This window comes from Chiloscyllium plagiosum, chromosome 11 (assembly GCF_004010195.1).
Source record: "Chiloscyllium plagiosum isolate BGI_BamShark_2017 chromosome 11, ASM401019v2, whole genome shotgun sequence".
Taxonomy (NCBI): domain Eukaryota; kingdom Metazoa; phylum Chordata; class Chondrichthyes; order Orectolobiformes; family Hemiscylliidae; genus Chiloscyllium; species Chiloscyllium plagiosum.
In genome coordinates, this window is record NC_057720.1 from 74,259,331 (window position 1) to 74,286,427 (window position 27,097).

At 40.6% G+C, this 27,097-nt stretch overlaps 1 protein-coding gene and 1 long non-coding RNA gene across 8 annotated transcripts in view; one reads left to right on the plus strand and one right to left on the minus strand.

Moving 5' to 3' along the window:
• ro60 (Ro60, Y RNA binding protein) overlaps positions 1-23,889 on the minus strand; it is a 37,873-nt gene extending 13,984 nt beyond the window's left edge. The window contains exons 1-3 of one of the 7 annotated variants that reach the window (XM_043699809.1): positions 23,793-23,889; positions 15,599-16,214; positions 9,183-9,403 (exon numbers count right to left, since the gene is read on the minus strand). In XM_043699809.1, the coding sequence (XP_043555744.1) occupies positions 9,183-9,403; positions 15,599-16,214; positions 23,793-23,798 (843 nt within the window). In that variant the 5' untranslated portion in view covers positions 23,799-23,889. Of the gene's footprint in view, positions 1-9,182; positions 9,404-15,598; positions 16,215-18,472; positions 18,489-22,965; positions 22,984-23,284; positions 23,669-23,792 lie in introns of those variants that run through there. The other 6 variants (XM_043699811.1, XM_043699812.1, XM_043699810.1 and 3 more) reach the window with 6 other exon arrangements.
• A 96-nt stretch (positions 23,890-23,985) lies between these two features.
• Positions 23,986-26,406, plus strand: LOC122554569. The gene is made up of 3 exons (XR_006313028.1): positions 23,986-24,490; positions 25,670-25,784; positions 26,162-26,406. It is a non-coding gene; the product is annotated as an uncharacterized LOC122554569 (long non-coding RNA).
• The last annotated feature ends 691 nt before the right edge of the window (positions 26,407-27,097 follow it).

Consider the following 27,097-nt stretch of genomic DNA (forward strand, 5'->3'; position numbering starts at 1 on the left):
GGCCCCATTTGGAGTACTGTGTCCAGTTTTGGTCCCCACACCTCAAGAAGGACATACTGGCACTGGAGCGTGTCCAGCGGAGATTCACACGGATGATCCCTGGAATGGTAGGTCTAACATACGAGGAACGGCTGAGGATCCTGGGATTGTATTCATTGGAGTTTAGAAGATTAAGGGGAGATCTAATAGAAACTTACAAGATAATACATGGCTTGGAGAGGGTGGACGCTAGGAAATTAAGGGCTACGGGGAGAATGCGGGTAAGTGAAGTTGAAATGCCCATCAGCCATGATTGAATGGCGGAGTGGACTCGATGGGCCGAATGGTTGGTCAGGTGTTGGAGGAGACTTTAGATCACATAAGATCCAGGGAGAGCCAGCCAATTGGATATAAAATTGGCTTGATGGGAGGAGACAGAGAGTGGTAGCAAACAGTTAGAACATAGATAGATAGAACATAGAAAAGTACAGCACAGAACAGGTCCTTAGGCCCACGATGTTGTGCCGGGACTCAATCCTAACGTAAAATATAGTAACTTAACCTACGCACCCCTCAACTCATTGCTATCCATGTGCATGTCCAGCAGTCACTTAAATGTCCCCAATGACTTCGCTTCCACCACCTCAGCTGGCAACACATTCCATGTATTCACAACACTCTGCTTAAAAAACCTACTGCTGATGTCTCCTTTATACCTTGCTCCTAATCTCTTCACTATGACTTCTCGTTCCAGTCATTCCTGCCCTGGGGAAAAGTCTCTGGCTATTGACTCTATCTATTCCTCTCATTATTTTGTACACCTCGATCGGGTCTCCTCTCTTCCTCCTTCTCTTCAGAGAGAAAAGTCCGAGCTTATTCAACCTTTCTTCATAAGGCAAGTCCAGGCAGCATCCTGGTAAACCTTCTTTGCACCCTCTCCAAAGCCTCCACATCTTTCCTATAGTGGGACGACCAGAACTGGACACAATATTCCAAGTGTGGTCTCACCAGGGACTTGTCGAGCTGCCGCAAAACCTCGCAGCTCTTAAACTTGACACCCCTGTTAATGAAAGCCAAAACACCAAATGCTTTCTTAACAACCCTATCCACTTGGGTGGCAACTTTGAGGGATCTATGTACTTGCACACTCAGATCCCTCTGTTCCTCCACACTGCCAAGGTTGCTTTTTTGGATTGGAGGCCTGTCACCAACGATGTTCCATAGAGATCGATGCTGGCTCCACTGTTGTTGGTCACTGGTATAAATGATTTGGAAGAGAATATAGGAAGCTTGGTTAGTAAGTTTATAGATGACACTGAAAATGGTGATATAATGGACGGTGAAAAAGATTACCTAAGAGTACATTCGGGCCTTGATCCTTGAAAGTTGCGTCACAGATAGACAGGGTGGTGAAGGCAGCACTTAGCATGCTTGCCTTCATTGGTCAGAGCATGGAATATAGGAGTTAGGATGTCATGTTGTGACTGTACAGGACATTGGTGAGGCCACTTTTCGAGTACTGCACACAGTTCTGGTTGCCCTATTATACGAAGGATGCTATTAAATTGGAAAGAGTGCAGAAAAGATGTACAAGGATGTTGCTATGACTCGAGCACTTGAGTACTAAGGAGAGGCTGGATAGGTTGGGACATTTTTCCCTAGTAAATAGGAGGTTGAGGAGTGACCTTTATAAAGGTTTATTAAGTCATGAGGGGCATAGATAAGGAGATTAGCAAAGATCTTTTCCCTAGGGTAGAGGAATAATGGGGCAAGTTTAGTTTAGTTTAGATTCACCGGTCCCTATGGAACATTGTTGGTCACGAGTTGGACTGTAAGGTCAGTTTCCGTGCCATGTGACTCATTGACTTTATACGTCAGTCCGGTATTGTTTTGGATTTCCAGCATCTGCAGTTCTTAGTCTTTTTTCCCCACTGGTAAACCTTTGTTGCACTCTCTCCATTGCCAGAACATTCTTCTTCGGATAAGATGACCAAAAATTACACACAGCACTCCATGGGTGATCTCACCAAGACCCTGAACAAGATATGCCTTCTCCTGTACTCGAACACTCTCGCAATTTTTTAGAACTTGCTTAAGGAGCATGGGTGACGCTTGCTGGCCAGGATTTATTGCCTATCCCTAGGTGGGGGTGGGGGTGGCGAGCTGCCTTCTTCAACTGCTGCAGTCCACATGCTGGAAGGCTATGATGGCTAGTATACCACTTGCCTTCTTCACCACCTGCTAAATCCGAGTGCTTATGTTCAATGTCTGCTGTACAAGGATACCCCATTCCCAATCCAGTCACTATTCAGAAAATGATCTGCCTTCCTGTTTTTGCCAACATTATTAAGTATGACCCCAAATTTTAAGTTCTACTCTAATCTGATTAATACATTCTTCTCAAATTCTGCAGTGCCACCCTAAAATGTATTATCACCATGCATTATGCCGATGGGTAGGAGTTTTCCTTTCCGGTAACAATAAAGCACTGAAGGGTATTATGTTAGGTGTACACAGCCTACATTCAGCAACATTAAAAATCACACACCAGGTTATAGTCCAACAGGTTTATTTGGAAGTACAAGCTTTTGGAGAGCTGCCCCCTCATCAGGTAGCTACCTGACAAAGGAGCAGTGGTCCAAAAGTTTGTGTGTCCAAATAAACCTATCGGATCATAATCTGGTGTTGTGCTATTTTTAACTCTGTCCACCCCAGTCCAACACCAGCACCTCCACATACTTTCAGGAAAGCAGACCACATTGTCCCTTGAAGCTTTATTCAGCTACTGAATACAGTTGCTGAGTTTCCAAAGTTTTCATTCAACATCTGCTGTCTTTGAGTTATTTCAAAAACACTTCTCTCTAAAATGCATTACCTACAGAAATGTGCCTTTTCTGCCAATTGGTCATCACTCGCATAAATATATGGCCAAAAAAATGAAGATTATTTTTTAGGATCTTTTTCCAACAATGGAAGAAAGTAGTGTCTGTATCACCTGGGTGCTCTTCAGAACCTTAAGCAATAAGATTTTATTTGCCCTTCTAATTCCCATTTGCAAGGAATTCCAATCCATCTATGTGGCAAGGCTGGTCAACTTTTATCTACCTCAATCTAAATGCTAAACTCTTATTAACTATCTCTTTTAATTGACACTCATTATTTATTCTCACTTTATTGGTCATTTACAAAACACCATGATCATAAGGTTTGTAGCTTCTGGTCTTTTGAGACTGTTCTGGAGCCTTTATTTCATCTTCTAATCCATTCAATCCATTACTTAAATTTGCACAGGACTCCTTTGCACTGAGGTTTTTCGCTGGGTACATGACTGCTTTCTGACACAAGTCACTTCTCAGTTCACTATTAGTACTTGCACGGAGCTTTCATGTTCACCACACTTTCAACTCATTGTGCCAATATACAGACCTCAACTCACTGTCGTCATGATGAACATCCATCCAACATTTAAACTTGCTGGTACCTCTTACTGCATGTCCCACAATTATTGTAATTCTACATCCACTGTACACTTTTGGAAAATATTTTGGCAGAGTAATTAATCTGGGTCAAAAATAGAAATTGCTGGAAAAGCTCAGCAGCTCTGGCAGCTTCTGTGAAAAGGAATCAGAGTTAACGCTTCAGGTCCGGCGACCTTTTCTCAGAACCTTATTAAGAAGTGTCACCAGACCAGAAGCATCAACTCTAATTTCTCTTCACCTGCTGAGCTTTTCCAGCAACTTCTGCTTTTGTTCTGACTTACAGCATCTGCAGTCCTTTGTTTTTAATTAATCTGGGTAATTGGCTTATGGATGAAATAATTCTGCCATGTGTGTTATTATCACTTACATTACCACCATACCTTTGTCCTTCAAATGCTTATGCGCCACATATACTTCAATCACCCGCTCAGAATCTGTGGTTGTGTAATTAATTTTAATTAATTAGGAATGACCCATTTGCCATGTTTGATAAATACAGTCATGACCTGTTATCAAACAAGTACCTTTCCATTTTCCATGTCCTCTCTTTAGAGTCATAAATCTCCTTTAGACGGTCTACTGATTTTCTGGAAACCCGTCCCTTGATGAAAGCCAAGCTCCCAGTACATATCATTCAAATACTTAGAAAAAACTCAACTAATTGTAATATATTCTGCTGCAGGAGGACTACTGGGCAGAACATAAGGTGCTCTGAAACTTCACCCAACGACTAATTGGCAGTTTGAGGGTGCAATCCCTATCTAAAGTGAATTATTTCCATGAAGCAGCCATGTTAGAAAAGGTGTCAAATTGAAGTCTGATTGATCAACTAAAAATTCTATCTGGCATTTTATCAATCATTGCCTGATTCCTTTCACATTGCTGAACTAACTTTCAGCTGCTATAATTTCATATCTTAACTATTGTCTCTGAACTAGTCATTAGCAAATTCCACTCCATTATCAGTCAGAAACTTCACTTGTGTCCCAAATCTATCTCAGTTTCTCTATGCATTTGTCTATAACAATTCTTTTGGACTTAAGTTGTATTATTAAACTAATCAAATCTCGTCACTAGGTCTACATAATGCAGAATGAAAATACTCCGATCTTCACCCCATCTCCTTAGAATCATAGCAAGTACATGATGAAAAGGACACACCTACACATGAATTAGAATGGAAATGGAGACATCCTAGAACTCCTTTTACTGATTTTACATTATTGCTAATGTCTTCTATTAACTTTGTATACTATTTCAACTGTTGTTTCTGGTTGTACTTAGATTTGACTCAGTATCACAGGTTTCAGCCATGGATTTTCATGTGACTGAAAAGGCCAACTCTTGACACACTGATCTTTGGGCACAGAAACAGTAGGATTTGGAGTGCAGAAATTGCTTTCTTTCCTGCCTTCATCAAACAGAGCTGCAGACTTTAGGATTTTTAACATTTGACAAGCATGATGAATAAATTGTTGATCTAACTTCAAGACAATTAGTTTCTTCCCTTTCTGATTGTTATTGTGTGCTTGCATTAACTTTGTCAAATACTCTAATGAGAAACATCAGGTTTTCGTAAGATACACAATATTTTGACTGGTAAAATGTAGATTCACTGACTTTCCAAAATTGCTCCATTTAGAGTTGTAGAGATGTACAGCACGGCAACTGACCCTTAAGTCAACTCGCCCATTTGGAACAGACATCCTAACCTAATTGGTCCCATTTGCCAGCATTTGGCCTATATCCCTCTAAACCCTTCCTATTCATATACCCATCTGGATGGCTTTTAAATGCTGTAATTATATCAGCCTCCACTTCTTCCTCTGGTAGCTCATTCCACATACGCACCACCCTTTGTGTGAAAAAGTTGCCCATTAGGTCCTTTTTAAATCTTTCCCCTCTCACCCTTTCCCCTTTGGATTCACCCACCCCAAGGAAAATACCTTGTCTATTTACCCTATCCATATCCTTCATGATTTTATAAACTTCTATAAGGTCACCCCTCATTCTCTCATGCTACAGAGAAAACAGCCCCAGCCAATTCAACCTCTCCCTATAGCTCAAATCCTCCAACCCTGGAAACATCCTTGCAAATCTATTCTGAACCCTTTCATATTTCACAACAGCCTTCCTATAAGAGGGAGACCAGCATTGCACACAATATTCCAAAAGAGGCCTAACCAATATCCTGTACAGCCACATGACCTCCCAAGTCCTATACTCAATGATCTGTCCAATGAAGGAAAGCATACCAAACGCCTACCATAGGTACAGAAGAACCTTCATTACCCAAATACCAATTATCCAAAAATCGGATTATCCGAAGTAGATCGCGAGGTCCTGATAGAAACATTACATCAAAGAAGTGTTTCCAACAGTGATCGTGTCTTTTGTTTATAGTGATTAAACAGGCAGCATCTCCAAATGACTGACCTACCCTCTCTCTCCCTACCCCTACACTTTCCCTGAAATTCTACACATGGATGACCCCACAACCTCCAATGCCCCGAATAATTTCTACAAATGTGTCCTGTCAGAAAGGGTGTGTGTGTGTGGAAAGTTACCCCACAAAGGCAGCTGCTGCAGTAGCAGCAGCAGCAATCTTGTTGTTGGTGTCCAGTCTGGCTGCCCCAGAGAGGGGGCGGTGTTGGAAGGGGTTGGGGGTGGCGGTTGGGGGGTAGTGTTGAATGGGGTTAAGGGGCAGGTTGGGGGAGGGAGGGTGCTGAGCAGGGGGCAGTGTTGGGGGCAGGGGCTCGCGTACTGTGTGCTGCTGCAGTCTCCTGAACAGGGAGCAGACTTTAAAAACTCCAAGCCCCAGAGGAAAGGCATTTAAATCGATTAACCGAATAATCGATTATCCGAACAAAATAGTGCCTGCCCATCTCGTTCGGATAATCGAGGTTCCCCTGTACCTGCAACTCCACTCTCAAGGAACTATGAACCTGCATTCCAAGGTCTCTTTGTTCAGCAAAACTCCCCAGTAAGTGTTTAAAACCTGCTCTGATTTGCCTTTCCAAAATGCAGCATCTTACATTTATCTAAATTAAACTCTATCTGCCACATCTGATCAAGATCCTGTTGTACTCTGAGGTAACCTTGTTCGCTGTCCACCACACCTCCAATTTTGGTGTCATCTGCAAACTTACTAACTATACCTCCTATGTTCACATCCAAATCATTTATATAAATGACGAAAAGCAGTGGACCCAGCACCGATCCTTGTGGCATACCACTCGTCACAGGCCTACAGTCTGAAAAATCACCCTCTGTCTTCTACATTCGGGCCAGTTCTGTATCCAAATGGCTAGTTCTCCCTGTATGTCATGAGATCTAACCTTGTTATACAGTCTACCATGAGGAACCTTGTCGAACACCTTACTGAAGTCCACACAGATCATGTCCACCATTCTGCCCCCATCACTCCTCTTCATTATTTCTTCAAAAAACTCAATCAAGTTTGTGTTACATTATTTCCCATGCACAAAGCCATGTTGACTACCCCTAAGCAGTCTTTGCCTTTCCAAATACATGTAAATCCTGTCCCTCAGGATTCCCTCCAACAACTTGCTCACCACCGATGTCAGGCTCACTAGTCTATAGTTCCCTAGCTTTTCCGTTAGCTAACCTCCAGGCTTCCGGCACTTCACCTGTGACTACTGATGATCTAAATATCTCAGCAGGTGGTCCAGCAATCACTTCCCTAGCTTCCCACAGAGTTCTAAGGTACATTTGTGCCTATTTCTTAGAGGAATCACATTATTCAGGATATATCTCACTGGAGGCTACATTAGTACTTGTAGAATGTTGCCATTCTAGTCATTTTACATGGAATTACAACTTCCTATAATTACCTCAATGCACTACAATCACAAAAATAGTACTTTGATCCACATACGTAGTAAATCACTAATATTTTAACCCATCTGTCCTACATACAATTGAAGTACAAACAGTTTCTAGTACTGCACAGTTAGCAGATTCCACAACTAAGACATCCACAACAGGACATCCAAGATAAGAGAGGAGAGCGAAGGCAAACAAGAAGAGAGAGAGATTTTCACAAGAATGCACTGTCTCAGTAATTTTTCATGTTATTCTTCACCAATTCATGCCCGTTTAAATCAGAAAACACAATACAGTTATAGATTTGGTCTAGACTGGAAACAATTTGATGGTATGTTGATGGGTTGGTGATTACAGATCTGTCACTGGTGCTGGAAATAATTTTTTTAGATTAGATTAGATTAGATTACTTAGAGTGTGGAAACAGGCCCTTCGGCCCAACAAGTCCACACCGACCCGCCGAAGTGTAACCCACCCAGACCCATTCTCCTACATTTACCCCTTCACCTAACACTACAGGCAATTTAGCATGGCCAATTCACCTAACCTGCACATTTTTGGATTGTGGGAGGAAACCGGAGCACCCGGGGGGAAACCCACGCAGACACGGGGAGAATGTGCAAACTCCACTCAGAGAGTCGCCTAAGGCGGGAATTGAACCCGGGTCTCTGGCGCTGTGAGGCAGCAGTGCTAACCACTGTGCCACCGTGCCGCCCACAAATTTGAGGTGATGAATTCAGAACGCCACACAGGATAAATATTGCACACTAAAGTAAGTTATTTCCACATATAATTTACCATACAGGAAACTGTTAGCAAAATGCTAAATAGGTATGGTCATAATACCCCTGTTTTCAGTAATTGTTGAAGATTAAAATTCAGCTATTGTTCAAATCTTATAGTATTATAAAAGCAGCAAATTTGTTGTGGTTCTGTTCGCCGAGCTGGGAATTTGTGTTGCAGATGTTTCGTCCCTGTCGAGGTGACATCCTCAGTGCTTGGGAGCCTCCTGTGAAGCGCTTCTGTGATGTTTCCTCCGGCATTTATAGTGATTTGTATCTGCCGCTTCCGGTTGTCAGTTCCAGCTGTCCGCTGCAGTGGCCGGTGTATTGGGTCCAGGTCGAACACTACATAGGACAAACAGGAAGACAGCTAACGATCCGCATCCATGAACACCAACTAGCCAGGAAACGACACGACCAGCTATCTTTAGTAGCCACACACTCAGATGACAAGCAACATGAATTCGACTGGGACAACACTACTATTATAGGACAAGCCAAACAGAGAACAGCCAGGGAATTCCTAGAGGCATGGCATTCATCCACAAATTCAGTCAATAAGCACATCGACCTGGACCCAATACACCGGCTACTGCAGCGGACAGCTGGAACTGACAACTGGAAGCGGCAGATACAAATCACTATAAATGCCGGAGGAAACATCACAGAAGCGCTTCACAGGAGGCTCCCAAGCACTGAGGATGTCACCTCGACAGGGACAAAATGTCTGCAACACAAATTCCCAGCTTGGCGAACAGAACCACAACAACGAGCACCCGAGCTACAAATCTTCTCACAAACTTTGAGCAGCAAATTTTAAAAAATCAGGAGTGTTTTTCTGGGACATTAAGATACATGTTGGCAACCAGCTCAACAACAGTATAGCTTGCTGCTTTTTAGCAAATAGATAACATCATTTAGTAGAATGGAAACAAAATGTTTTCCTCCTTGTTGGATTCACAACTCATCCACAAATACTAATCACAACATATCTACAAACACTATTTAATCAGCAGCTATTTGATAAATCAGATATAGGCACCATTAGTTTCATTCAGTAACTCTTGAGTAAAGAATAAAGCATTTATTCATTCACCTCCTGTGACTTCAGATGATTCGTCAGTAGGTGTTCCCTGACCAACCTGTACTCCTCAATAAGTCGAGCAACTTCATGCTCATCTTGGGTAATTTTTACTCTCTCCACAGCTTCGAAATACTTCAATAACTGCTGGATTCCATCAGAGTTGTCCTTATCCTTGTAGACTTCTTCGACCTCCTTCCAACCTTTCATAATATACTTAGTGACTAAAGTGAGATCTAGTTTAAAAAAAAACAAGTAAATGATTTAAAATACCATTCTCCACATAATTCTGAGACAGCAGCTTTGAATTAACAATACGCACAATTGTGTTATCCAGAATGAAACAGTCACACTTTTGCATTAAATTGTAGCCACATTATTTTCTCACACCAAAGTTTCTACCACAATCAAGGAAAAGTAAATTCAAAGCTCTTCTAATTTTCTATCTAAATCTGAGCAAAATGGTGGGGCAGCACAGTGGTTAGCACTGCTGCCTCACAGTGCCAGGATCCCAGGCTCGATTCCGGCCTTGGACAATCGTCTGTGAGGAGTTTGCACATTCTCCCGGTGTCTCCTCTGGGTGCTCCAGTTTCCTCCCACATTCCAAAGGTGTGCAGGTCAGGTGAATTGGCCATGCTAAATTGCCCATAGTGTTGGGTGCATTAGTAAGAGGGAAATGGGTCTGGGTGGGGTACTCTTTGGAGGGTCGGTGTGGACTTGTTGGGCCGAAGGGCCTGTTTTCACAATGTAGGGAATCTAACCTAATAAAACCAGACTTGTTGACTGCATCCCTACTATATCACTAAGGTAACAGACTTAGCAAACTAAATTGTAACTTTAAATAAAACATCTTCACAATCTACATCACTGATTCATTAATCAAAGTCAAAAATCAAAATCAAACTTTTCAAGTTTTACAATTTTATTGGCAGGCAATTGCAATTAGTTAATAAATAACAGCTAGCTAATTCTTAGATATGAAGAACAAACATAGGCAACATATTTAAGAATTCTAAAGGGAATATAGGATCAGAGAAACCTAGTGCACCAGTGTTTAGATGCAATAGGGCAAACAGAGGGAGTGACTGAATAGCTATGCATGATTCTAAGCTATATATAGTCAGAGTACAAAAGTATGAATGGCATTATTAACCTTCCTAAAATACCAATTCAGTCTCAATTGGAGCGTTAGACTCTGCCAGCACCACAGTGCAGGAACAAAGATGGGGAGCCAGTAAAATATGAGAGAGATAAATTAGAAGGCAGACATCTAATCTACATAATTAAGGGGCCAAGTAAAGGTTATGTTAAAGAACTGCCAGCAGAATGGCCCCTGCTATCAGATATGGACTATGCCAATTTCATGGAGGCTGCCTCCTCGCAGCAATCCATGGTCATTGTAAGCTCCGTGACCTAAACTTGGAGCCACAGGAAAAGGCTCAGTCATTGTGATCCCAGCAATCAAGCTGGAGAAATATATCCCATAAATGCAGGATCAGGAGAGGTGATGTTTTGGGCGTAAGCCCTTCATCAGAAATCTGCACATGCCCTTCATTGAGTATCAGTTCCCTTGGTAACAGGTAATGGCCTGCCTAGATGGAATACATGAACTGAGCCCTTTATAAAGCAGACACAAACTCCTCTTATAGCACGAGTCCCTACCATGAACCAGGAGACCCTGGGTTCAAGTCCTACCTGTTCCAGAGGTATATAATAACATCTCTGAGCAGGTTGATTAGAAAAATAGGTTTTAAAGAAAAACAAACCCAATTTAGCCCCTTCCTACTCTCCCTACTCTTCCATCACTTTTGATGGCTTGCAATGTCCATTATGGGCTTTGCTTGTAAACAGAAGAAAGTAAAGACTGAAGATGCTGGAGAATCAGAGTTGAAAAGTGTGGCACTGGAAAAGCACAACAGGTGAGTCAGCATCTGAGGAGCAGGAAAATCAACGTTTCAGGGATAGGCCCTTCATCAGGAATGGAGAAAGTGAGGACTGCAGATGCTGGAGATCAAAGTCAAAGAATGTGGTGCTCGAAAAGCACAGCCAGTCAGGCAGCTTCCGAGGAGCAGGAGAGTCAACATTTTGAGCATAAGCTCTTCTTTATCAGGAATGGGCTTATGCCCGAAACGACAACTTTCCTTTCCCTCGGATGTTGCCTGACATGCTGTGCTTTTCCAGCATCAGCCACTCTTTTCAACTTTGCTTGTAAGTATTCAATTGGCTACATGGGTGATTTAACTGTGGTAATTGATACTTAAAAATAAAAGGTCATTGTGCTTTTCGTGGTAGGAAAGCAGTTCGGTGGTGTGTAAGAGCATTTCCAGATACTAAAAAAATGCAAACCCAAATAAGGCTCTTGTGCTGTGTGGCAGTGCCCCTACCTCTGAGCTGGGAGGCCCAGGTTCAAGTTCCAGAGGTGTGTTTTAATATCTCTGAACTTGCTGATTGTAAAATATCTAAATAAAGCAGATCCGGTCCCTTCAAATTCAGTTTTGATTTAGCCCCTCCCTGCTTTCCCTACCTCTCCCTCACTTTTTGATGGCTAGCATTGTCCTTAATGGACTTTATCCAATTGGTTACATGGGTGAGTTACCAGTGAAGGTTAATAGATGACAAAAAAAAGTCACAGTTATACGATGATGAAAAATGCCAGCTGTGTGCAAGAGTACCTCTAGATATATAAAAAGAGAAAAAGCAGTACCAAGGGTCTCTTGTGCAGTGGTTGTGTCCTTACCTATGAACCATGAGGCCTGGGTTTATGACACCTGCTCCAGAGATGTGTAATAATATCTCTGGACAGGTTAGTTTAAACTAAATGAAGCAGACCCAGGCATAGGTCTGCAGAACTGTCTGCCCTGGGCTGGGACTAGTCTATGTATGCTATTTGTATTGGCTCTAATTTGGTGTTCAACGATAAACCTTGTTCCTTTCCACTGGAAGTGCAGAGTCAATACACATCTGAAGTGAAAAAAATTCTAGAGTTCCAAGGAAAGGCTGGGGAGTTGGGACAAGCTGAATAGCTCTTCCAGTGTGTCAATTCAGACATAATGGATTGAATGGCCTCCTTCTGAATCATGATTCAACATGTGCCATTTCTTTCTTTCCCCACCAATACAGAGGAACCTCGATTATCCGAATACCAATTATCCGAAAATCGGATTATCCGAAGGAGATTTTGAGGTCCTGATGGAAACATTACATCAAAGAAGTGTTTTCAACAGCGATAGCATCTTTTGTTTACAGTGATTAAAGAGGCACCGTCTCCAAATAACTGACCTGTCCGCCATCCCTCTCTCCTCACACTTTCCCTGGAGTTCTATAGCGGGGTGTACCCTAAACCCCCCCTTCACCAGATAATCTCTCCAACATTGTCCTATACAGGGCAAAGGTGGAACCTGTCAAAAAGTTGCAGTAAAAAGTTGTGTGTGGGCTGTGTGCGCGCGCGTACGCACGCGCTATTTGGAGACTTATTGCACAAAGGCAACTGTAGCAGTCTTGTTTTTGGTGACCAGTCCAGCTGCCCTTCCGGGGGCGGTGTTGGGGTCAGAGTATCGAGCGCTGTGCTGCTGCTGCAGTCTCCTGAACGGGGCATAGACTTTAAAAACTCCAAGCCCCAGAGGAAAGGCATTGAATCGATTAACCGAATAATCGATTATCCAAACGAAATAGTGCCCGCCCATCACGTTCGGATAATTGAGGTTCCCCTGTATACCCATTCATTCTTAAGTCAGTTCAACGACATAATCCTGCTCATCGTCCTTCATAGAACTGCACCAAGGGCACTCAAGCAACTCTGTCAGGAGACCGTGCCCCAGACCCTTTGTTTCTGCTTCAAAAAAAACTCTCACCAAAATATTCTAGTCATCTTTGTACAAGAAAGTGGATTGTGAAAGCCAAACTAACATACAACTTAAACTTAAATTTTCTAATCAGGAACTATTGTAGTTTTTTTAATTATTATTGGATGATGTAACAAGCAGGGTGGATATCAGTAAATCAAATGTATTTGCAAAAGGTATTTAGTATATTTAGTAAGATGTCACAAATAGGGTTACTACTCAAGATCAGAGTTCATACTGTTGGAGTAACTTATTAACAAGAATAAAATATTATGCAAATAGACGAGACCACAGAATGCTGTGATATGGAAGAATCTCATGCATGAATCATAAAATTTTAGCATGCATTAGATAGCAAATTCCCCTTTCTCAAAAGGTTAAAATAACTTATCCCAAACAGATATGTTTGTATGTACATGTGTTGTCAATATGATTGCATAAACAGGTAAAATAGAATTTACAAGATTGTTATTTCAAACTTTGATGTAACAATTAGCAGGTTTGACAGTTTATCCCAATCTGGTGATTGTATGCTCGCGAAGTGCACATTGTTCTCTGCTGCACGACTGACAAATAGGTGGTCTTGCTGCTGGCGGCTATCCCTCAACATCACTGCTTAATCCTCATAATTTTCTTCCACGATTTTATTTGTGCAAGATTGGTGTGTTGTACTTTGCAAAGAAATAGATGCTGCTCCGATCAATGTAGCATTGTGATCAGTAATGACTTTGTAAGATCTGGGTTGGCCTTTATGACAACAGTACAGGGTTTAAAAACAGTTAATTTTCATCACTGCCAACAGGTCATTGGTGAGATCACACATACAGCACTGTGGACAGATTTTTTTCTCTTTATCCAAGATAGGATTTATTTGTATTAGAGGCATTTCAGAGAAGGCTCCCTAGATTGTCTCCTGGAGTGAATATTGAAGACAAGTTGATCAATTTGGGTAAACCAGGTTTGGACAGTGGGCTTATACCATGCCTAGAGGGACTGTCTTTCAAGGAGAAGCTGAGTAGGGTGGATCTGTACTCATTGGAATTTAGAAGAATGAGAAATGACCTTATTGAGACAAAAGATTCTTAGGGGACTTGACAGGGTCAATGCAGAAAGGTTGTTTACTCTTGTGGGAGAGTCTAGGACCAGGAAGCATAATGTGAGAGTAAGGGTTTGCACACTTAAAACAGAGGTCAGAAGGAATTTCTTCCCTCAGAATGTAGTAAATGTAAGGAATTCTTTACTGCAGAGGGCTGCTGAGGTTGGGTTGTTAATTATATTCAAAGTCCAGTTCAACAGATCTTTGACCTACAAGGGAGTCAAAGATTATGGGGCACAGGCTGGAAAATGGTGTTGAGGCCACAAGCAGATCAGCTATTGTACCTAGAATCTATTTAGACAGTAATTCTTGTGAAGTGCAAACCCCTGGTTTCTGTTAACCTGGGTCTTGAAGGCAGATAAAATAGGGAGCTTTGCATACTTTGATGAAATCTTTAACTTTCATAACCACTTTAGGAAAAGTGTGGCATGATTTCCAGCATGCTGACCCAATGAAGCACAATAATATAGTCAGGTGTAGTTACTCAGACCAAAAGAAATTTCAAGGCAAAGTACAAGAGCCACCCAGTTTTGTTAAAAGCTATTAAACGTCCTTGTCTGGAACTTACTAGCGAAACCAGGAATTTATTACAAAAAATATTCCAATAACAAAAACAGGCTTCAAGGTTACAGTTAATTTGTTTTGAGAATTTTATATTCACTAACTTTATTTCCACACTTCATTGCTTTTGGACACATAATCGAATTGCCAGATAAAATGCACTTTTTTAAAAAAGAGCAGGAAAAATCAATTAGTAAACAGGGACACAAGATTCAAGCAGATGGTGTTTGTGTGTATAATTATTCGTGTATTCATTCTCATTTTCCAGTTAAGAACATAATCACTTAACTCTTAAAGAAATGAACATCACTGCAATTCACATTCACATTCCCATGTCCATGATTTTGTTGACGATTGAAAGAAACTGAACCAAAAAAACTTCAGCAAAAATGGTACTCCACGATATTTACTTTAACATTTTTTAAAAATATCTGCCATAGGCAGAGGGCGTGAAACATTGAACTTGATAACATCCAATCTTATTAGGACTGATAAGATCACAGAACTTGGCCTGATCCTAACTTGCAAGCACGTGCTTTCAGTTTGATCATCTAAATATCATGGCATGGAGTAGGTAACTAAGAACCACTGTTAGAATGAATTCAGGTTATACTGCAATATTTTAAACAATAATAATTAATATGGTGAAAATTTAAGTCTTATTCACCCCAAGGGTCCTGGACACTCAAGAGTGAATGCATTGCCAAATGTTACATGATAAAGGTCAAAATTCAATATCCAGCCTGTACCAAGTTAACTGATCTAAGTTAAGGCAGGATTTTGAGCAGATGACCACAAATAACTTATAGAAATCACAGAATCAACAATTTGTTGGTACACAAGGAATTGCATCTCATTGAGCACCTGCAGCTCTAGTCAGGTGGTGAAAATGTTAAAATCAAAAATCAGTGCACCACAATGTTGTTACTCACCTTCATTAGCTGGCTTCAAATGTGACAACCGAAGCAAGTCTTTGTGTGACCATCCTGCTCTCCGCTTATACTTTGTAACTGCCATGGCGATAGTCATCCCATCTTTACTGTTGTACCAGTTTGCCACTGCTTTCCTTAGGGCTCTTCCCCATATACCACATTTCGTCCCACCACTGAGATCCTTTCTAAACTGAATATATGTGAATAGATGGGTTGGAATGCGACAGATTTCAGCCAGTGCTTTGTACGCAGCTTGTTTTGTGGAAGCATCTGAGCACTGCGTGCAAAGAGCCAAAGCAAACAAAACAGGTTCTTGTGTGACTGTTTTGCCTTCGTTACCAAAAGTCTTTATTTCCTGGACAACCTCAGTCCCTTTACCTTCTTCTATTAGTCTCAATATGGCCTGAGCGTTCTCTTTTTTAAGTTTGTCCTCACTGGTGTAGTATGTCCCACCCTCATAACCAAAACAGAGAAATCGGCGCAGACGGGTTATGTCAGTCACTTGCCACATGGAACTACTTTCAGAGTTCACTGCATGCTGCTCATTCAATAGCTCTGTCTGGTGTACTTCAGATTCTGACGACATTCTAACAGCTTTGAGTCCATCTGTGATACACTATGGAATGAGAAAAATAAAATATTTTATGAATACTGAAGCTAATCTTTGCAAAGATAGAATTTCTTATTGCTCTACCTAGCAATAGCAAATTTAAGGATGGAAATAGGTTGTCAACCTCACTGGCAGAAAGCAAGGACAGAAGATCAGAGTCGAAAAATGTGGTGCTGGAAAAGCACAGCAGGTCAGGCAGCATCCCAAGAAGCAGGAGAGTCGACGTTTCAGTCATTACTCCTTGTACACATACAGGTGTTCCCAGTATCCGTGGGTGGTACATTCCAAGATCAACCAAAACAGTGGATAGTAATGAACCTTATCATTTAAATAGGAAACCTACCTCCCCAGCAGCCCCCGGAATTATTTCTGGAATGTTCCATATAATATTTTTGGACCGCAGTAAACCACAGAAACCAAATCCGTGTATGAGGGGGTGGGGGGAATCTACTATATGTTCTCCCATCCAACCACCTAAACTAATCAGTACTTTTCTACTTCATGCACTTGTTATTTTTCTTTGTTCTTTGATGAGATATGGGTGTCACAATCCTTGCGCCTGTCCCCATTGTCCTTGGCTTGTCGGATCGTTTCAGAGGACAACCACATTAGTGCAGGTTAGGTCAGACTAGGTAAAGGTGGTAATTTTCAGCTAAGTAAATCAGGTGGATTTATAACAGTTGACGTAACTTTCATGGTCCCCATTACTGTAGTCACCATTCAACTTCAGATTTATTAACTGAATTTAAATTCCACTAGCTTCCTTATCAGGAATTAAATCCTTGTCGAGGGAACATCAAAGTAAAAGCAACATACTGTGGAAGCTAGAGATCAGAAATAAAAACAGGAAGTGCTGGAAGAACTCAGCACTTAAGGTGAGAGAAGAAACAGTTTTAATGTTGCAAGTCCAATATGACTTTTCCAGATATATTTGGTTCTGAACAAGTCATGTTGGACTTGAACAGTCAACTTAGATCACATGGGATTCAGGGAGAGCTTGTCAATTGGATATAAAATTAGCTCAATGGTAGGAGACACAGATGGTTAAGGTAGAAGTTTGTTTTTTGGACTGGAGGACTGTGACCAGCAGGGATCAGTGCTGGGTCCACTGTTGTTTTCACTTGCATAAATAATTTGGATGAGAGTATAGGAAGCGTGGTTAGTACGTTTACAGATGACATGAAAATTAATGGCATAGTAGACAGTGAAAAAGATTACCTAAGATAACAAAGGGATCTTGACCAATTGGGCCAATGGGCCAGGAAATGGCATTTGGAGTTTAATTTAGATAAGTGTGAGGTGTTGCATTTTGGTAAGACAAACAATGGCAGGACTTACAATGTTAATGGGCCTCATGAATGTTGTCAAACAGAGAGACTGAGGGGTTCAGATAAAACAAAGGTTTGGAAATTCTTATAAAATTTATGGACAACATTTATAAAAAAGATGATGCATTAAATGCATTGAAGGCATTGTTAGAATTTGATAAATTAAGAAAGCCAGATTGTGATTTCAATGAAGAATATACAATAGAACTTATCAAACCATATACAAGACTGTACAAATTCTATTTGGAAATTACTAACTCAGTGCTTGGCTCTAAATTGTTGGAATGTGCAAAGACATGGTTAACCCCTTGGTGGTAACTAGAGCTAGATTCTTAGAAAGAGATATGCATTTGAAAATTCCTCGGCAAATAGGACAATCAGCAGTAACACAAAAGATGGAAGATTCAATGTCAGCAACATCTGAAGACTATACAAGTATTGGGTGCACGTGTCAACATGAAATAAGAATCAAATAAAAGGGTGAGCACTGAGATAACTTTGGCAATTTTTGACAGACAAAAGGAATTGCATAACTATAACAGAACAATGAATCTCAAGAACACCTGGGGAAATGTCAACACAACATAACTGTGCAATGAATTGCCAACGTTGTTATTCTGTTTTGGACAAGAGGGCAAAGTGACACAAGACAGTGAAGATTCGGATGGAGAAAATAATAATAATACTGATCAGTCTGAGAGTTATGTACTAGCCCAGTAATGAGTATTCTGGTTGTGGATTTATTCAATACGCTATGTTGGACCAGAGGTGGTTACCCACATTATATAGAGTTAAAAGATGTCTAGATAAATAGAAAGGACAGAGTATGAAAATTCCACTCACTTCAAGTTTGGGCAAAACAAAACGTTAAAGTCAGTGAAGAATAATGATTCCATTTTATTAGCAATAATGTAGAATCCAGTCATTGGCACTTACTGTGGAGCAAGTAGTCTATGAAAAACTTTCAAACAAAGCTGGATGTGGATTAACAGTTTATCCAGACCAAACATTATGGCATCACTTTGACAAGACTGAAAATATTCAATTAGCACGATAAAAAAACGTCATTGGCATCAGGGAACAGGACTTTAAAGGAAAAAAAAGGCAAGTTGTATTAAAACTACATCAACACCGCAAGTTAAAAATCCAACTAAAGCATACAGGAGAAATGGATGAGGAACCATATGCTTCACACGCATGGAATAAGCAATGGCCGATACTGAACTGATTAAATATAGAGAGTCAAGTATTGAATAAGGCTATTTAGCACAAAGGACAATGACTAACGATCACATGAAAGTAACATATATGCCAGAAGGGACCAGTGTAATGAGGGATGTCAAAGATTAATTAAAAGTGCAAAATAAGGAACAGAAGGTAAAAATGCGGAGAGTCAGAAACACTTTGAGATCTCCAGAAGCACAACCCGAGAGAGAGAAAAAAAAAAATCACAGCCTAATGACAGATCCTCTTATTATAGCAGGGAAAGCTCTTGCAACAGTAATCTTTAAACAGAGAGATAGGAGGGTCAAGCAGAGGCCATAGCATGATGTTAACAAGAATGATAGAACAGAATAGGAATGCTAGGAACATCTATGATAAAGAGGTTTAGTAGCTACTAACAAATTAATAGATAAAATTGATCAAGGATGCAAAACAAGGATTTGGATAGTAGGAAAGAATTTGGTGCATGCTCTGACGTACCAGTTGGGAAACAGCCAGACTTATCACACATATGATATGAACAGAAAAGGTGCTTCATGATGGGGCTCAAGTCAGATTATTGGCTTGGTGTTCTGAAGAGAGAATTGATCATGAACATGTTACAGCCTATTCCTTGACTGCAGGAAATATTATCTTGAAGACTTTCTCTGCACTTCCAGCAACGCATTTTGGGAAATGTAAGTCAATCTAAAAGCTGCATTTTCACTTCATGAAAAGTTCCAAAAATAAGCATTTTTAACCATCGAAAACAGGGAAAATTAAACAACTGTTAATGGGTTGAACGGTGCAACAAGGATCGGTGGACGTGATCTTTATGGACTTCAGTAAGGCATTCCATAAGGATTCCCTATTGGAGACTGGTTAGCAAGATTAGATCTGAGAAAATACAGGGAGAACTTGCCATTTGGACACAGAACTGGCTCAAATGTAGAAGACAGAGGATGGTTTTTTTTAGACTGGAGGCCTGTGACCAGTGGAGTGCCCACAAGGATCGGTGCTAGGTCCGCTACTTTTCATCATTTATATAAATGATTTGGATGTGAGCATATGAGGTATCGTTAGTAAGTTTGCTGATGACACCAAAATTGGAGGTGTAGTGTATATCAAAGAAGGTTACCTCAGATTACGAGACTTTAATCAGATGGGCCAATGGGCTGAGAACTGGCAGATGGAGTTTAATTTAGATAAATGTGTGGTGCTGCATTTTGGGAAAGCAAATCTTAGCAGGACTTACACACTTAATGGTAAGGTCGGAGGGAGTGTTGCTGAACAAAGAGACCTTGGACTGCAGGTTCATAACTCCTTGAAAGTGTAGTCGCAGGTAGATAGGATAGTGAAGGTGGCGTTTGGTATGCTTTCCTTTATTGGTCAGAGTATTGAGTACAGGAGTTGGGGGGTCATGTTCCGGCTGTATAGGACATTTGGTTAGGTGCAAATATGGTCTCCTTCCTATCGGAAAGATGTTACGAAACTTGAAAGGGTTCAGAAAAGATTTAGAGGGATGTTGCCAAGGTTTGAGGATTTGAGCTATAGGGAGAATATAGGCATGAATAGGGTAAATAGACACCATCTTCTGCCTGGGATGGGGGAGTCCAGAACTAGAGGGCATAGGTTTAGGGTGAGAGGGCAAAGATATAAAAGAGACCTAAGGCACAACTTTTTCACACACAGAGGGTGGTACGTGTATGGAATGAGCTGCTAGAGGAAGTGGTGGAGGCTGGTACAATTGCAACATTTAAAAGGCATCGGCATGGGTATATGAAAAGGAGGGGTTTGGAGGGATATGGGCCTGTGCTGGCAGGTGGGACTAGGCTGGGTTGGGATATCTGGTCAGCATGGACGGGTTGGACCAAAGGGTCTATTTCCGTTCGATACATTCTATGACGCCATGATGTTCCTGAGTTAGGTCCATCTAGCTAAAGGTAGATTGTTACATCTGCTTTCAGTTAAGTACAATGTTCTACTGGTATCACATAGGCAACTGGCAGGTTTATGATTTGCCGTGGGGATGTTCTGTGAAATTCAAGCTATATACAATGAATAAAATGAAAAGAGAATTTAATACTCAATGTCAGATCTAAGAGGCTCTGAAACAGATATTACACAGAAAAATAAACAGAGCCAAATGACCTTTGGCTCGGCAGTCATTCTAAAAAGCATTAATTGCATCCCAACTGATCAGGCCAAGTTCTCATTGAAAGCTGACCTGACATTCAGGGCAGAAACAGACCAGCTAAGAACTGCACACTCAGACTAGACTTGATGACCCTTATGATGAAATATTTTCCTTTCCTAAAGGACATTAGTGAGCCAGATGGGTTTTTACAACAATTAAGAGTAGTTAAATGGTCACCATTATGCTGGAGGAGAAAGTGAGGTCTGCAGATGCTGGAGATCAGAGCTGAAAATGTGTTGCTGGAAAAGCGCAGCAGGTCAGGCAGCATCCAGGGAACAGGAGAATCGACGTTTCGGGCATAAGCGCTTGTGCCCGAAACGTCGATTCTCCTGTTCCCTGGATGCTGCCTGACCTGCTGCGCTTTTCCAGCAACACATTTTCAGCACCATTATGCTGGGCCTTTATTCCAGAAATTGTTTTTAATGAAATTCAAATTTTACCATCTGCTATGGTGGAATTCAAACTCATATCTTCAAAACTTTAGCCATGGGTTCTGAATTACTTGTCCAGTGACATTACCACTATATCGCAGCCTTCCTAAAGGAAACCCTGTATGAGGGCAATCTGAGAAATGTTTATTCAGAGGATGTTTTATGAATAACCATTCCCTTTACACAATGTTTGTTCAGTAAATGCATGCTGAAAATGTTTTGAGGATTGACTTTGTAAATATAAATGAAATGCTGGGAAACAAAAAAGATGTGAGGTAAATTGTTTTGATAGAAGTCATTAATTGTCAGATTATTTTACAAAAAGTGCTGTTCCAAGAAATAATTTTGACCTCAAAAAGAGATTTATGGTGTTGCAAGAATATGAAAATCAATTTTTGTTTTTTTTGGTAATTAAACATGTTGAGTGAATATAAAAGGATGATTGTATTTTAACACAAAGTACGTAAGTGTTTTATTTAAGGAAAAATGAATTGTTAATATCAAGCAACTAGGGTTAAAAGGGAAATGAGTGCAGGTGCTAATTGATTGATTAATTGTCTGGAGATACGTACATATGTATAGGGGAATAGTTGGGAGTGGGAAAAGGAGAAAGTGAGGTCTGCAGATGCTGGAGATCAAAGTTGAAACTTTATTGCTGGAACAGCACAGCAGGTCAGGCAGCATCCAGGGAACAGGAGATTCGACGTTTCGGGCACAGGCCTGAAGAAGGGCCTGTGCCCGAAACGTCGAATCTCCTGTTCCCTGGATGCTGCCTGACCTGCTGTGCTGTTCCAGCAATAAAGTTTCAACAGTGGGAAAAGGAGAACTGTAACATTGCAAGTTAGTAAAATTTTATGTTAAGGTGAAGTGCTGCCTTTCTGTTGCTAATTCAAGCTTGGATCTTGTTAACATAGATTTTCTATAAAATGTTAAAGTTTTTCATCTCAGATGGATGCAACAAAAATCATAATACGATTTCAAAAAAGAGCAGAACCATTATCCACACTACATTAGCAACAACTGTCACTCAATCAACAAGACAATAAAAATATTATCTAGTCATTAGCACATTGCTTGTTGTGGGAATTTGCTATATTAGCCCATTTCTTATATTATAGCAGTGACCACACAAAATATTCCATTGCCGTTCAGCAATTTGAGATGTGCAGTGGTTGAAAAAGACACTATATAATCGCAAGTCTCCAGAAGGTCTGGATTCGTTTGCCTCCCCAGATACTTGTCACATGGTGTCTCAACAGGTTGAGTAAAAAATCTATAATTGTAAGTCATTCTTTTTGTACCTGAAAATGTTTGTATTCAATAGAGTTGCATTAAGTTGTGAATGATTTCATGTGCACAATATTATGTTTTTCATAAAAAAGGAATCATTAAAAATGTGCAGTACCATAACAAAACCAAAAAAAGAATATTTTTTGAAAACTGGTGTAAATTTACATGGGCAAATCAATTGTAAATATTTGCCCCATGCTATTACAGATATGGTTATAAAATAAAGGTGAGTGGGAATTAAATCAGGCTTCTTTTGCATGCTGATTTCAACATTTTCCATTTCAATACATTAAAAAGAAAAATATTACCTCTAGGCAGCTTGCATTTCAAACACATACTCAGCTGTCAGAACCTTAAGCAAAACAAGTATCCTGATCATTCCTGGATGTCTCACAGTTAAGACTAAATGTCAAACTCAATTGGAGTGAGTATATCAAATTCCAAAAACAATATTCTAATACAAAACATTTCTATACTATACTGCAAGAATTCACCCCACGAACTTCACGATTCTACATATGGCAAGCTCACTCTTTTAGCCAATTACTATCCTCGTTCCAAAGACACTGGGATTCATGTACGATGCTTGCTGAGCATTTTTATATTATTTCGTACCAACCACTTAACTGTTCGTTGAAGATATTTTGAACGTCCTTGTACCTTTGGGGTTGAATTTCAAAGGCGTCGTAATTAATAAAAACGAAGACTATACTTGAAAACAATTCTAATGCGCGTCAAGTCGGCAGATCTGTGGCTCTCACATACTAAACGGTCCAAATTTCTGATCTCCACGGCTAGCGTGCAGTGGGGTGGCAGTAGCCAGTTACATTGAAAAGGTAGGGAGCGGTTGCTGAGACTCCTTTATCATAACAAAAGTTTCAAGGCTCAAGTGCCACTATTAGCGTCTATAATGAATGGTGTATCATTTTATAGGACGCCTGTGTAAAAGACGACAGGAAACGTGAACATCTTTCAGCCCCTCAGTCATTAGAGGCCTGCCTTATCCCAGTCAGCAACGAATGAATCACGACAACCCCTTTCGGTTATCTGGTCCTGGGTGGGGGCACTTTAAATCCCGGGTAAGCGGCGAGACCAAATATTAACCAGTGACACCGGTAAACAAAAGTGAGATTACCTCCATACTGCGATCCCTACCGTTGGGATGTGTCGGATAACGGCATACACTCAACGGAAGGTGTACCCCCTTAACCTCTGTCTGTACACCACTCTCTCGTTACCACAGCAACATCCGGGCTTCCACTCGCGGTGACGTCACTGCCAACCAATCAGATCCTCCGGCCGCAGCGCCACCACTGGCCGAAGCGAGAACTGACCTCATCTTCCTCTCTTCATCCCTGGCCCCACAGGTAACAACTCACAGTGGCCAGAGGGGAAAGAAAAGACCATTGCCCCCTTTTCTCACCTCCGCCTTATATTTCTTATCCTTTCAACCAGAAGGACTTTATTTTCTTCTCGACCATCCCAGTCCTGGATTCCAAAAGAATCTGAGGTTAGCAGGCCTGCAAGTCCCTCAGTCATGACCAACCAAAGACAGTAATTTACAGGTCCAGGATGGGTTTGGAAGTACTGGAGGTATGTTTATGGCTCACAAACGAAATCAGAAATATCTGGAAAAGCTCAGTAGATCTGGCAACATCTGTGGAGAGAACTCCAAATTAACCTTTTAGGTCCAGTGACACTTCCTCAGACTCTGGCTGCCTGCCTTTCTCTTACCGTATTGGGTACGTCCCACTCATCTTGTAGAGGGAGCAGGTGACAATCATCGATAACCATGATGCTTCCACAACTGCTAGGCTCACCTGAGAGATCGAGGTATGAAAAGCTTCCCTGACTCCAAAACAGTATTGATTGTTAATTTACTGTAAACAGTACTTTAAAGATTTTAGATTAATTGGAAATTTTCCTCATTTTCTTAATTGTTCTCTTAAACTAATATTCACATTTATTTTTGTTTGACTTCCAACAACCATGATCATCTTTCTGTACAGCTTTCAAGGCCTTAATTGCCTTTGCACCATCTATAACTTATCTCAGATTTTCTGGCATTGTTTTGTACCATATTCAGTTAAATGCTACCTCCTTATTCTCACCACTCATATGGCATTAACCCCTTGTTTTCAGTGTCTGGAACAGACCTGTATTGATTTCTGGAGCCAAGTGATTCTGATAGAATCAAACTAATATTGGCAAGGAAGTTGTCAATGATTTGTCATTACATTCTAGGAGAATAGTTACCTTTTTCATTATTGAGGCTGTTTGAGCTATACTGATTCTTAGAATCATAGACTGATACCACCCAGAAGGAACCATTCAGGCAATTGTGGCAGTGTTGATTCTTTTGTGGATATATCCAAATATGATTACACTTGTTTTCCTTTTATGAGTAAGAAATGCAAGGAATTTTCAATACTGTTGAGTGATTGTGTCATTCCTGCATTGGAATATCTTGGCTGAAGTGCTGGCTTTGACACTTGCAGATTTTATTACGATACCCAAATATTGTCAGTCTATAGCCTCCACTTTGTCAAATATACACATTTGGTTCTTAATTTTATATGGTGTGAACCACATAGGCTGAATATTTGCATCTATGATGGTTTTATGTATATATGTAATTGCAAGTCTGCTGGAAGCATAGTGATGCAGGGTCTTTTCCATGTAAGAACAAATCCTATCCCTAAATGTTGCAAGTCTACATTTTTTTCTTTTATAATGCCAACTCTGAAAAGTGAAAATTCTTCTGTTCTGCCAAATTATAAATCTGAAAACATCATTCTTTATTTCTGCCTCTGAATCAATCAGTCACTACTCTATGACATCAGCTGCTTTAAACTGGCTTCTCTGTTTTAGCATAGCCCATAATGCATTGGAATAAAAACAATCTACTGTGAATGTTGAAAGTCTGAAACAAATACAGAGAATGCTGGAGAGACTCAGTTCTGAAGAAGAGTCATTAAATGTGAACATAAATTCTGCCTTCTCTCTTCACAGCTGCCAGACCTGCTGACTTCCTCTAGCTGTGCTGGTTTCAGTGCACTGGACCTGCCTCTCTCTCCTGATGTCCAAATTAAATACTTGAAAGCCACCATAATCTATTTTCAAGATGGTAAGGCATCAGTTTAGCTAAGCAAGATACCGTGCTAATTAACTGAGAGTTAAAGCAATTGGTGAACTCTGAAGCAAGATAACTGCAATAATCCTTTTAATTCACACGACTTTTCTTCTGCTAACACAAACTTGTTTTATGATAAACCTTTATATGCAAAAAAGGTTGTCACCTCTAAGAAAATTTAAACCTTATCATGTCTTGCTATCCAGGTATCTTAATGTTACATCTCCATTTATATCCTATGTCCTCAACCCCTCTTTATCCCCATTGAATTAGTACATATATAATTATTTATTATTACCATGTTAGATATTCTCTGCTGTTCCTCTTCTTGTAGTAAATGGTCTCATGTTCAAATTCTTGTCAATTTGCAGATTAGCTTGTGATGAGCCTGGAACAATAGCCCCTCATATTGCTGATAGAACTTGCTGACCGGTCTTTGCATGATGTCAGCTTCTTCTTTAAGTCTAACCACCGCTGTAATTCATTGGTTAAGTAAATGTACAGAACAACAGTGATGATCATATTTCCTCTGTAATACTTAACTATAGTAATGATATAAAAATAGACACACCATTTTAGATTAGATTACTTACAATGTGGAAACAGGCCCTTCGGCCCAACAAGTCCACACCGACCGTCCACACCGACCCGCCGAAGCGCAACCCACCCAGACCCATTCCCCTACATTTACCCCATCACCTGACACTACGGGCAATTTAGCATGGCCAATTCACCTAATCTGCGCATTTTTGGACTGTGGGAGGAAACCGGAGCACCCGGAGGAAACCCACGCAGACACCATATTCCATCACAAAAATCCACCAGTTTAAATTGTTCGTGACTCTCACTGAGTTCAAATTAATAGGATGATTACAGCAGCCAAACGTCTGAGCAATAACTAGAATGCAAAGTTATCTTTGTTTTCAAGAGTTGGCTTAGATGTTCTCATCAAAAATCTGGTCTAAGGCTATGAAACCAGCTGTTCTGTGAATGCAGCTCCTTGAGCTCCATATTTAGCTCATTAATGGCATTTTTAAAAAAGTATTACATCAAGATTCTCCCTCTGGTGACTGTGCCTGAAAACCCAAAATGTGACAGAGGAAGTTAATAAATAGTAGTTCTGAGGAAGTGTCACTGGATTTGAAACGTTACGCCTGCTTTCTCTGCACAGATGCTCCCATGCCTGCTGAGTTCTCCACAAATATCGGGGTTGTTCTCAGAGAGTAGAAACAAAGAGAGTAGTAGCAAAGAGCAACATAGCAATGTCTTTATCAACAGAAGAGGTATCCAAAGATGTCCAGAAGATA